This window comes from Lytechinus pictus, chromosome 6 (assembly GCF_037042905.1).
Source record: "Lytechinus pictus isolate F3 Inbred chromosome 6, Lp3.0, whole genome shotgun sequence".
NCBI lineage: Eukaryota > Metazoa > Echinodermata > Echinoidea > Temnopleuroida > Toxopneustidae > Lytechinus > Lytechinus pictus.
This window is the reverse complement of record NC_087250.1, coordinates 15,442,572-15,456,254: the sequence shown is the minus strand read 5'-3', so window position 1 is coordinate 15,456,254 and position 13,683 is coordinate 15,442,572. Positions and strand designations below refer to the sequence as shown.

General features: G+C 38.7%; 1 protein-coding gene across 1 annotated transcript in view; it reads right to left on the bottom strand.

The window, feature by feature from the left end:
* Window positions 1-13,683, bottom strand: part of LOC129263233 (uncharacterized) — a 51,880-nt gene that overhangs the window by 12,033 nt on the left and 26,164 nt on the right. Inside the window, exons 5-8 of the mRNA XM_054901153.2 lie at window positions 11,965-13,324; window positions 10,798-11,090; window positions 3,058-3,249; window positions 386-458 (exon numbers count right to left, since the gene is read on the bottom strand). Of these exons, the coding sequence (XP_054757128.2) occupies window positions 386-458; window positions 3,058-3,249; window positions 10,798-11,090; window positions 11,965-13,324 (1,918 nt within the window). The remainder of the gene's footprint in view (window positions 1-385; window positions 459-3,057; window positions 3,250-10,797; window positions 11,091-11,964; window positions 13,325-13,683) is intronic.

Genomic DNA, 13,683 nt, shown 5'->3' with positions numbered 1-13,683 from the left:
AGAATAAATGGTGTACTGGGTGATTTCAAGTCCGGTGTTGGCCTTGGTGTCGGTGTTGAAATTTGGATTGCTTCCCCTTGGTCCAAAATTTATTCAGAATTTGTAAATCTGATCCAGATCACATTATTGACATCTCAACAACTACATGTAGTGAGTGACTTTTCGGGACCATCTTCGTTTTATGTTTGGTGCTATAATTGTGTAAAAATTGACCTAACACCGACACCAAAAGGTCAACACTGAACTTAAAATCACCCACAGCCACTGTATAGCCACTACACCCTTCTTCATCGCCATGGAAACCTACAGAATTTACAACTTCTGAAGGTTGTTTTTCTCCCTAATGTTGTATTCAGATGCTACTGTACATAGTTGTAAAGGATATGTTTGAAGACTTCCGGTGCTTCCCGCTTGACGGCCTTATCTTCCGTCATCAGCATCGACTTCCTGATTGGCTCCTAAGAAGGGAAATAAAAACAGTCAACGAGATTATATGTGGCAGAATTGCAGTATTTTAAAGAGAAAATCACCATTTGGTAATTTTAGGGCATTATGGCCGATATCTTCAAAAGGCTTTTCCTTCCAAATTATGGTCAATATAGTATTTTACGATTATTTTTCCTTATTCATTCATAAGTAATATTTTTAAAATATTTGCCAGATTATGGTCAATAGTGTATTATTTTACGATAAGTTTTCCTCATTCTTTCATATGTAATCTTTTTCAAATATTTTACAGATTATGGTCAATATTGTATTATTTTATGATTATTCTTACTTATTCATTCATCTGTAATCTTTTCAAATATTTTCCAGATTATGGTCAATATTGTATCATTCTACTATATTCCATGTAATGTATGTATACTTTAAATGTACATGTACCTTCATTTGTGTCTTTTTTTTTTATGAATGATAATTAATACTATCAATAAAATATAAAAAATAAAAGAATATCAATCAATCAATCAAAATATTGTTTAACATCTTCTGATAGAGTATTTGGTATCATTTTTTAATTGATAGTGTCATATTGCGCTTTTACTTGCTGAACAACGAAACACAAGCAATTTTGCCAGAGTCAACACAAAACATTTCAGAAAAATCAGATGCTTGAATATTTGTTTTGATTGATTTATTTGATTTGATTGCCCAATAAATGGAAATTTGGTGCTCACTGGTATATGTAGTACATTAGTATATGTAGTATATATAGTAGGATGGGGGGTCCGGTGTCCGGACACTTTATATTTTTGAAACCTTCTTTTTTTTCTTTGGATTACACAAAAAATATGAATTCAATAGTTGTAATCATCTTCTATTTTGTTCTCTATAATATTTCCTAACATTCTGTACTAAAAATTGATGAAACTTCGCTTGTAAATTTTTCCAAATGACTTTCTAAAATTGATAGTCCGGACACACAACCTGTCCGGACTCACAACAACTGGGTATATATATAGTATATGTAGTATATATGGTATATGTGATATATGTGGCATATGTAGTAAATCTAGAATATGTAGTACACGTAGTGTATGTCTTTTGTTAAACATGTCTTTTAAATGCATAAATTTGGCATCATAACACAATCAACTAAGCCATCGTTTCCTAATAAAAAAAAATCTCGGGTGCATCTAATACTATTTGGCAGAAAGCCCAATCTAAACTGGGATGATATTTATTAGTGTACAGTATCTGCTTTAATCAAAGCCATCTGACCTTTGAAATAATGATCCCCCTCCATCTCCTATCACAGATAAATTGTAGTTTGAGTATGATCTAAAGCTTATTTGTTCATCAGCTGGTATGCACATCACACACTCAGGGTACCCAGCCCATCAGGGAAAATTAATTTACTTCTTTCCAGTCAGGGAATAAAAAAATACATGTACTGTACCTCAAGTCAGGGGAAAATGCCTCAAATGAGGGAAAAATCTGGGAATTTTGATTGGCCCAAAGGTCGAAAGCACGGCAGTCAGTCAGACTCTGTTATATTTTGTTGCATATCAAAACAACATCCATTGAATGACTGGTTATGGCGGTTTTTGAGGGAAGCCTCTTTGACTGCAGTACAAATTTTTATAGTGAAAATACACGGACATGTAATTCACTGCAACAACTTAGAAAGCATGCGAAACTGGGAATGGGTTTGAATAATTATTTTAGGGAATTTTTAAACTTCATCAGGGAAAAGTCAGGGAATTTACTTTTCTTGAAAAGCTGGGAACCCTGCAATTTATTGAGGAAACATTGATGAATATATATTATATCAGGGAACATTTTGCTCAACGAATTGTGGTTTTATTTTTGGTCATAGGCAAAAAAGCTCTCAACTAACCTAGAACAGTGAAGTCCTGTGTAATAATCTACTACACAAACATTATTTCATGTAGCAGTCTTTAAAGAATGTAGAGCAAATAGTGATGCAATACAATGTACTTGGAAAAGCATTCCTCCAATATATTATTATACATGTACATACAGGTCGACGAATACATAAGCTGAGTCTGGAAGGGGAAGTTAACACTGACAATAGGTTGATTTTAAATACAAATAGAAAAATTCAAAAAAAATATTGAAGGTTTGATGAAAATCAGTCAAAGAATGATGATTGTGATGATGGTGATGATGATGACGATGATGACATAACAACGATAATTTCTACTACATAAAGGAGAATATTACGAGTTCTCTTATATGCTTTAGTTTAAGGAATTATGAAGTGTTAAAGTTTTGATTTTGTTCGTTCATCCTTGCCTTTGTCCAAGATATCTTCTTCCAAAACAGACCTTTCTTATGCCAATTTTAAAATCAATGTTAAGATTGATGAAACCACCCTGACCTTCGTCCAAGAGAGAATGTTTGTTAGAGAGACTTCTTCCAAAACGGACCTTTCTTCTATCAATTTTAAAAATCAGTTTTAAGATTGATGAAACTACCCTTACTTACCTTCATCCAATAGAGAATGCATGTAAGAGATCTTCTTCCTAAACATTCCTTCTTTATCATGTCAAGTTTTATAATCAGTTTTAAGATTCATGAAACCACCCTTACCTTTGTCCAAGAGAGCATGTGTGAGAGTGAGATCTTCTTCCTAAACAGCCCTTTCTTGTGTCTGTTCAGGTTCTCCGGAGCAACGTTCTCCAAATCGTTCTCTCCCTGTATCCCTTTCTTGTTCCCTGCGCGGGTGATGGCGATCAGAGACGGGCTGTTCTTTAGACCATGTGGAACCGTTCCTGTCTTTTGCTGCAGTGAAAACAGGGTTATAAGAAGTAATGTGTCTGTGTGTAATAGGATGATGCCCTGTTTACACAAAACGAAACATGATTGATTGCTTCATAAGTCTGGGCAATAAAGAAAGATAGACCCATATGTCGTTACATTGTCATTACTATGACAGTGTTATCATTTCTTACCAAAGAGCTGTTGTTAGAAGGGAAAAAAAATACATAAATATATCTTGCCACTGCATAATTCAAAGGGCCTCTTTACACAAACACTGCTGCTGTTCATAAAATTAATGTTAATTAGCAACATTATCATATACTGTACATTGATGAATTTTGAACAAACAAACAAAAAGTGATGAAAATTAACAAAGTAATCCTGGTGAAGGATACATGTACATAATGATTGATGACATCACAAGTAATGAAGAATCCAGTTTTACAAACCAACAACGTTCCAGACGCAACTTGTTACAAAGACAATCATTTACCTGGGCCCCGCAACACAAAGGTATGCTAATTTGAAAGAACGATTCTGATTGGTTCTTAGTCAGTGTACTGAGCAAAATACGCATGCAACGGTGATCTTGATTGGCCATTTCATTTAGCGATTAATTGCTAATCTTCGTGTTACCGGGCCCCGGACAATATATAGTACTACACAAATTAAATATACATGTATGAGAGTAGAGTAGGAATTATGTGCATATGATTGTGTAGTAGGCCTGTATTTAATGAGCTGTAATAAAGAAACAAAACAGAAAAACTACGTTTAGTTTCTATCATTGCAACCATTCGTGGATCCCATCCACATTGATGGCATTGAAACTATATTCAATAGCTTTCTAAGTCATTTTTAATGTGTATTTGATGGGTACAGTATAACTCTTTATATTCCTTTACATGTACATGTACTTGCTAATGTACAATATGTACTACTAGGAGTGAGTCATTGTGCGTAAATACATGTATGCTATTTAATATAAACAGGCAGTTAGGGTTAACCGACAGGGTAATGACGACGACAACTTTAAAAAAAAAAAAGTTGCTGAGATTTCACATTTCACATCTTAACATCCATGAAACACCCATCTATTTTCCACATTTTCTTGAAATTGTTTAGATCTAGATGGAAACTATCAAGACAAGTAAAAAATGAAGGAAATTCCCTTCTTTCTTGACTCTGAAAGATCATTTTCAGTTGATGTCGCACTCAATCTACAACATAAAAGTCGACATGCGGGACTACAATGATGTAGAAGGGGAGTATAAAGCCATATGATTCACTCTTAATGGACCCCAATGTGCTCCTTCCTCTCATCACTTAAGCAAAGACAATCACCTACAACTGACGTTTTAGGCTAAGAGGGGAGACAGTAGCGTACGCAGGATTTTTAAAGGGGGGGGGGTTCAAACTGAACGAAATGTTGCCATCCCCCCCCAAAAAAAAAAAAGATCTTCACCACAAATTACAGATCGTTTCCTACCCCAAAAAAATTGTCAAGCAAAAAAACAAAAACAAAAAATTCTTCACCAATAGTTTTACATCGTTTTGTACCTCCAAAACAATTTGACAAGCAAAAAAAAGGGTCTTCAAAAAACTTTTAGGGGAGTTTGATTTCTTGGGCGGGGGGGTTGAACTTTTGGACATGTCTTAATGCTTATACCGTTTTAGGTATGGGATGCATAGCCATTATCCTATAATGTTTAAAGGACAAGTCCACCCGAACAAAAAGATGGTTTGAATAAAAATGGAAAAATGAAACAAGTATAACACTGAAAATTTCATCAAAATCGGATGTAAAATAAGAAAGTTATGACATTTTAAAGTTTCGCTTCATTTCACAAAACGGTGATATTCACATCCTGGTCATTATGCAAATGAGGGGACTGATGACATCATCCACTCACTGTTTCTTTTGTATGTCATTACATGAAATATTCTCATTTTCTCTTCATTGTCATGTATAACAAAGTTTGATTCCTTCCTGAACATGTGGAATTACAAGTACCACTGCTTTCACAGTTTGTAGTTAATAGCATGCCGCAAGCTTGAAAATTTCTGTGAGGGTATAACGATTTGAGAAAAATAAGCAAACCTTTAAAATGTCATAACTTTCTTATTTTACATCCAATTTCGATTAAATTTCCAGCGTTATACTTGTTTGATTTTTCTCTATTGATTCAAATAAACTGTTTTCTGGGGTGGACTTGACCTTTACCTCAATATGCTCCTTTTCTTCATCAGATGGCTAAAACAATCACCTACAACCAATGTTTACTCCCAGTGTTATAGCTACAGTGGACGGCATTGGTCGGGCCCAACCGGCACAGAACCACCACTAATATCAAATGAAAAGTGTTTCAAAACTAACTCCTTGCAAAGAGAAATGCACTTGCATTCATTTCCATCTGTAATCTTGTTTATTTGCATAACTTACATCAAACATTCCTATACATTTGATAACTATTAGTTTATTTTCAAAGATTTGCCTCAGTCAGATTGTTATTACATTGACGTTCCTTCATTTTTGGCTTTATAAAGACCGACCGCTAACTCGGCCTGAAAAACTTTGCAATGCTGAGTGTGAAATAGCGACCACCACTAAAATGGGTCTAGCTAGAGCACTATATTACTCTTTGAAAAAAATGGACCTCAATATGCTCCTTTTCTTCATCAGATGGCTAAAACAATCACCTACAAGCGACGTTTACTCCAAAGAAGTAAATTCTTTGAAAGAGCGAGTGAGGCATTTAAATATGCACTGCACCACCCACGCACAGACAACCCCCTATCCCCTGTAATAACTGTTTGATTGGGTATAGGTTGGATGGTACAGCCATCAGGGTCTCTGATGATTCTACCGTGTGGTGTCCCCAAGTCTTATAGGAAGTACTGCGTCTAGTATTGCAATCACTAACATAACATAATTCAGCTTTATTGGAATTCAGTAGCGACTTCTGCTCATCTTTATCTGACTAGCCTTTATTCAATTCTTCAGCTTTCAATCCCATATATCGGGGCAAAAGTATACAAGGCGGCTCAGGGCGATTTCGCCCCTGGGCCCCGTCTTACAAAGAGCTACGATTGATGCAATCCATCGTAACTCTACCTGGAAATCCATCAGTGTCGTAATTTTTTCTACAGGACATTCGCACAATATCCTTTGAAAACAGAGAGAAACACAGTGAATTTTCAAGAAAACAATGAATGCATGATAACATCACAGAAAATAGCCCCCGAAATTCCCCCATTCACTGCAATATGTGAAAAGTAGCCCCCGAAAATTTAAAAAATATATATATATATATGTATTCTTTGCCTGCTATACATCTTAATCAGAAGGTGCAGGTGCACCCCAAACATTGAAAATGTACATGTGTAGCATGTAGAATGCATGAATTGCACATTATCTTAAATGAGAAATGACTTCTTTTTTTTGGGGGGGGGGGGGCTTGCTTGCTTGTCAATTTTTTTTTGTGATGAAATGTCCATCTATTGTTACTGATGGCTTTTTTCTCACCCCATATAGTCCAACAAGGGATCCGCGCCTGGTTATCAGTGTTGGTGGGACCCCCCTAAAAAAATTCCTGTGAGAGTCTTGGCAGAGACTAGTCGAAGACCTCTGCATGCAATATAGGTATGCAAGAGCGCATTAACTTGTTACAGCTAAAGCGCATGGCTAAGAGATTACCAGAGTTTAATGATCTTACAAGATGATTGTGGAAGCTATATTAGCCTGTCTGAGATTGTAGAAATAGGGGTAGGCAAGGATGTCATTCTGAGGTCGTGTCTGCCGAATTGCAATGTTGGGCAAGCCTTTACTATTGACTTACGTATAAAAGGTCATTAAAAAAAAAAACTACAGCTAGGTCCATGTATATTTACACCTGTAATATTTGTTTATACAGAATTTTCTTCTTTTTTTCTATAAAGTTCTACTTGTAATAGAGTACATGAAGAAACAATTTTTAATCAATCTTTACATTGGAGTGTACATGCTTTTATAAATCATTTTAAATGTTAATTTTGAAAAAAATGTCTAAAACCTAGTCCATCCATCAATGATGTAAAAGCCCAAGCATCTGGAGGGTGTTTCACAAAGATATAAGTATTTAAGAGTCGCATTTAAATGCCAACGCGTACATCATATGCAACGCACAATCTTATTGATCAATACGCAGTAGTGCGCGTCCTCTTGGCATGATCCGACCAATTAGGTGATGCTTTTTATAATGCATGCAACTAGGCATTCAAGTGCGACTCTAAGTCAGACTTAAATCTTTGTGAAACACCCCCTTGGTTAATTTCCAAGTGTGAACACTGCTTGGCTATAATGCGTTGACAGGGTGATAGATTGAGTATGCTTGGAGTTGTATAGGATTGTACAAATGGAAGAGGGCATATGTTCATCCATTGCCAAGGGAATTGTGGTTTTGCTATTTTCAGTATGGTCTCATTGTTAAGGGTATTGGCAACAGAATGATTAATTGTGCATTGTGGGGAGCATAGGGGATTGGAATAAGAATCAGTATGCATATATGTATGTAGCATAGACCACATTTTAAATTGACTACCATGAGTTTGACTTCAATTATAATCTATGTACATGAACATATAGCAATGATCCTTTCAATAATATTAATGGGTAATGTTGTGTCTACTCCTATCTCGCCCATGTAATATGATATCAGGAGGAAACTGATTAAAAATATAGCACTTGAGAAGAAAACTAGAAGATCAGAGTTAGTTAACAATATGAAGGAGAGGGGGCAGGAAAGGAGAGAGGGGAGGAGGAGGAGGGGGAAGGAGGAGGAGGGGGAGGAGGAGGAGGGGGAGGAGAAGGAGGGGGAGGAGGAGAAGGAGGGGGAGGAGGAGAAGGAGGGGGAGGAGGGGGAGGAGGGGGAGGGGAGAAGAGGAGGAGGGGAGGAGGAGGAGGAGGGGGAGGAGGGGGAGGAGGAGGGGGAGGAGGGGGAGGATGAGGGAGGAGGAGGGGGAGGAGGAGGGGGAGGGGAGGAGGAGGAGGGGGAAGGGAGGAGGAGGGGAGGAGAAGGAGGGGAGAAGGAGGAGGAGGGGGAGGGGAGGAGGAGGAGGGGGAGGGGAGGAGGAGGGTAGGAGAAGGAGGGGAGAAGGAGGAGGGGAGGGGAGGAGGAGAGGGGACAGGAAAGGAGAAGGGAGAGAGTGGAGAGGTGGGGGAAAAGAAGAGGAACAAGAAAAAGAGGAAGAAAAAGAGTGAATGAGAAGAGATAGGTAAAAAAAAAAGGTAAAACAAATAAGAAATAAACAAAGGGGGACAATTAAATAAAGGTGAACCAGATGAAATGAACAAAGAAGCTAAACAAATAAAATAAAAAAAGAGGGGGGATGAGGAAGAGGGTGTGGAGGAAAAGGAATAGAAAGAGAAGGGGAAAAGAAGAACTAGAAGAAGAAGAAATAATGGACAAACATTAAGACAGGGGGAGAAGAAAGAAGAACAAGAAGAGGACTTGAAGTTCAAAATATCGCCAAATGACGAGCATATGTTACAAGACATATAGATTGAGCTGTTAGTATTTCAAGCTTGATCAACCGTCCTTGTGATGGATGAAAGGTCAAGCCTGAGTTCTGCGCTGATTAAAATAGACATGGATGGATGCTATAATAACTGCTATCGACCTATGGGTTCATTAGATACTAGTGTTACACATACATGGATGGATGATATAACAACTGCTATCAACCAATGGGTTAATATGATAATATAGTGTTATACACAGTTACAGACATAATAACTACTATCAACATAATGGATTCATTGGATACCATAGTGATATACAGAAATGAACGGATGCAATATCAACCTATGGTTCATTAAATACTTTAGTGTTTTACATACATGGAAGAATGAATATAATAACTGCCATCAACCAATGGGTTTAGATAATACTAAAGTGTTATACAGAGCTACAAAAGGGGATATAATAACTGAGCACTACCAAACAATGGGTCCATGAGATACTATAACATTATACAGACATGGATGGATGTTATATAATAAGTGCTACCCACCAATGGCTTCATGAGAAGGATATAGTCCTATTATAGTGTTATGCAGACATGCATGCATGATCTAATCATTGCTATCAAACTATGAATTCATGATATGGTGACAACGCACATGAACATCAAGATATTCTAAAGCAAATGAGCTAACATTCTAACATTTTCCCTGAAATTTGTCCTTTTTTTAATGCAAGGTCGTATCGGAAAAAGAGTTTACAACGGTCAAAACTTAGATTCACACCGTGTGTGAAAGGGGAGGGGTGTTGAAATGAAAGCTTTTTAGAAATTACATGAAGAAAGAATTCTTTGACATAATGGTGTTCAATCAAATTCCATGAATGCGGAATGTGATATAAACCCACAATGCATGAAATAGATTGTACTATCCAATCCCATCATGGCTGCTGCATGTAATAGAGTTTACTAATGCCTCCGTGGGTCTAACGAGCACACATGCAAGTTATCATTACATTAGTGGGATGGAGTGAATGTTAATGTTAGGTGAACCTTTGTTATCTACCGAGTTTCTGTCTTTGATGCGACACCACAATCCATTTTGCAATAAATTGCTAATATAATTAATCTAGACGACATATAAACTGAACATAATTCACGAAATAAGACATATACATACATGTACATCAACAACGAAGGAGAAGACAGTTGCAAATAATTCACTACATACATCTGACTACACGATTAATGATACATTACTTTTATGGTAGACTTGAAGAGACAAAAAAATACTGAGAAAAACACACAGAGAAGTGGAAGACAGGTGGATGTCAACATTGCCAATTTGATGATTATTGACAAAATTTCAGGCTTTCATTTTTGTTCTTCATAAGGTTAGCTATGCTGGTCTTCATTCTGGTGCTATTTGGTGCAGATTAAATTATTTTGTGAGTTAGTTTTCATTCATTCATAAATCTCAAATTTTATACATTGATCATTTATAATTTTGGTCTTTTTATAAGAAAATGAGGAGACATTTATAATCACTGCTTTCATTGGCTTCATATTTTCAGTGATTTCTTTTGATTTCATATTCTTTCATGCATTAATATAGTTTTTTTTTTTTTTCATAACATTATCAGCGAAATGTTCTCTATGAATAAAGGGGACAGAATTTCCTCAAAATTATCATTACTATTCATCAATCATTTGATTCATGTCTATTTCCTTAGCTGGAAGGTATCTCAAAAAGGCTACATATCAAGCTTTGAAATCATTTTGGGGACAGAGAATGAAATAATATCAAAAATTTGTGAAGTGACACGGCACACTGCTAGGTGATGGAGCAATAACTGGAATAGAGCTGCATTGGTTTGAATGTTGATTCTTCTGGGAGAGTTTTTGAGATGTTTCAACTGCTAAAAATGGGAGCAGGTTGATAAGTAGCAGCACTCGCAAATGGGGAGCAAGAAAAAATGGGTGCATGTTTTTTTTTTAAAGAGCGGGAGAGAACAAAAAGGGTGTGGCTTGTTTGAGCTTGGTAAAGAGGCTATGACCACACCCACCCACCTTCCACTCATCGGAAACCACTGGGGGCGTGGCTTCGCATATTACCATGGAGATGGGCCGTTGGTCCTGAACGGAGATGCTGCGTTCGAAGGCGCTGTTCTGGATGATGTTGGCGCCGCTGGTCGACGATGTCGTGCTCCCGCGATGGTGCCCCCGTTGGAGGGAGGCGTGGACCGTCTCGGTGAGGGGGCTGTCCATCGAGTGGGTTTCGTGGGACGTAGGGGAGGGTGGAGACCCCGGTGTGTTCATTGGGCTGCTCTCGTGGGTGCCCGAGGCATCTCGGGATGAACTCTCTGCACAGGATAGTTGGTGTTAGTCAAAAAGAACAAAAGTACTGAGCTGAAGAAATATATTTGACCTTAACAGTAGTGTATTATAGGTAAAGGGGTTGGGTTGAAGATTGGGGATGCGATGAATCGGACAAAGTGGAGGGAGGGGGTAAGAGTGATTGGTGTGAGGTGGATCTGGCCACCCCCATTCATGAGGACAAATCCGTATTTAAAACCTTGGACTTACAACTACTACTGCTGCATATTAATTCATAGTTCCAACCAAAACAGAACTTTCGAAACAAGACTAAGCTCAAGAAAATTATTGGTGAATCTGCCTGATGAGGAGATGCAAGAAACTATTACATGTTCACTTATAAATTAAGCGTAAGTTAAAAAGTAAAGTGTAACATTGAGTTGTAGAAAGTTATTGAATTGCAATTGAATGCACATCAACGACAAATGTTTATTTAATCAAATACCAGGTCCTTGATTTTGAAATTAATTTTAGAAAATTACAACAATGCCATAAGTCAAATCTCTTGGGACCAAACAAAGCTTTTCGATTTAGAAGAGGCAAAAAATAATGTTTAATGAATAGATGAATACTCAAGCTGTACATTTCATAAACATGAACAATCCTGTAGGGAATATTTCCATTACCATGATTTCAATATTACTTGTGACACTGAATAATAAAAGCACCAGCTACTAGTATATGAAGTGTGTACATTGAAAAAACTGGTAGCTCGAGCTAAAGCCAGCGTAATAATAGCAGCGCTTTGTATCCTCTGGCAAAAAGGGCTACATGAATCCAGCTATTATTATTATCATTATTATTAATACTAGGATTACCTGACGAATGAGCCCACTGAATTGAAAAAAAAAAGCTACATACCTTCAGAGTCGAAACTCTTATTGAGTCTGATACCAGCCTTGGCGAGTTGTTCATGCTGGTCCAAAGCTTCAAGACTATAACTCCTGTTCTCATGTTCCCCGTTAATCCGTCCCATTTGAGATCCCGGGTGCACATTACGATGGAACTTGATCTCGATATCCTGGGTTCCACTTAACCGGTCCATCTCCCGCAAGACCATCCGTTGCTCGTCCTCCTTCTCGCGCTGCGCGATGAATTCCAGGTTTGCGTAGATAGGGTCCGCCGGCATGATTTCGTCGGTGTCCGTCGAAAGCTGTGGCGGGAGGTTATTGTTCGGCGCTTGCATGGCTGGCGAGTGTCTATGGGATAGGATTTGGTCCTCTTGGGAAGGGGGACCAACGTGGACATAGGTGGGTCCATTGAGGTCCTCCGATGACTGGGAACGTTGCGAATCGGACGTTACCGGGCGGTTGGACGAGTCCGAATGATGGGACGATATGGAGGTCTGGGAGTTTTGTGAAAGTTGGCTATCTGAATGTTTATGTACAATATGCTCCCCTCTCTGGTCGGGGAATCCTGCACCGTAGCCCGGCACTAGATGGCGCTCTTTGGTGCTAGGGTATTGGGAGGACGAGTCTAAACTCGAGGAGGAATCGGGAGTGGCTGTTCGATTGAAATTGGAACCTGGCGGCGAGAAAGAGGAATCCATCGGACTGGCTAATCGAGGACTCTCCTGGTCGCTTCTTTGGTAGCCGTGTCCTACGAAACCCTGCATGTTAGGAGGTTGGGTCTGGATCTGGGGAGGAAGCTGGTTGCGCGGCTGCTGTCCAAAAAAATGCTGCAACCGCTCTCCTGATTGTGAATGGGGGAGGTTCGCATTTGGACTCTGAGGCCCACCGAAAGTTCTTTGCATGGCCGCCGTCACACCCATCTTCGGCATCTGTTTCTTCTTTTTGCTACGGGGTGAGGGCGCTGTCCTATGTCTCTCCTCGCCCTGGCTCACATTGGAAACCTGACTATCTGACCGCTCATGGGCATGCTGTCCCCCGCACTGCATCTCCATTGACCGTCTCCGCTGAGGTCCATACCCTTCCGTGGATTGATGCGACGACTGCGACGCCCGACTGTCCGGGCGATGGCGTTCCTGTGAATGATCAGAACCCTGAGACAAGTTTCCTCCAGAACCTTCTCGTTGCATGACCTCTTGAATGGCATGACCTGTTGACCTACCAACGGACCCAAGTTCATATCGCTCTCGGCCATGGGTCGGGTAGCGACCGAAATTGGCCGGTTGTCCCTGCATGTCCCCGCGAACTTTGGAAATGTCCATCGGTTCGCTGTCAGATCTCATTCTACCTTGAACTTGATGTGCGTAAGGTACCTAACAAAATCAAAGGGATAGCAACACAGGATATCTGCAAATGACTGAATTCAGTTTTAATTGATGAGATTAAAGATTAATGAAAGCAGCTGCAGTAAACACCGATTTCATTAGAAAGTCCGCAAAACCAAGGTTGATTGTCGCCATATCATAGAGATCTAGCTCTGGTACAGTACATAAACTGAACTTTGTGAAATCATAAAATCTAAGCTAAAAAACAATCACAATGGAGATTGCTAACACTGAAAAGTACATGTAAGAAAACAGTTCTCAACGCCAATCGATGATAAAAACATTTTAAAAAATGATGCTTCATTTCATTAATGTCATACCAAGCATTATTAATTAGCTGTATTTCA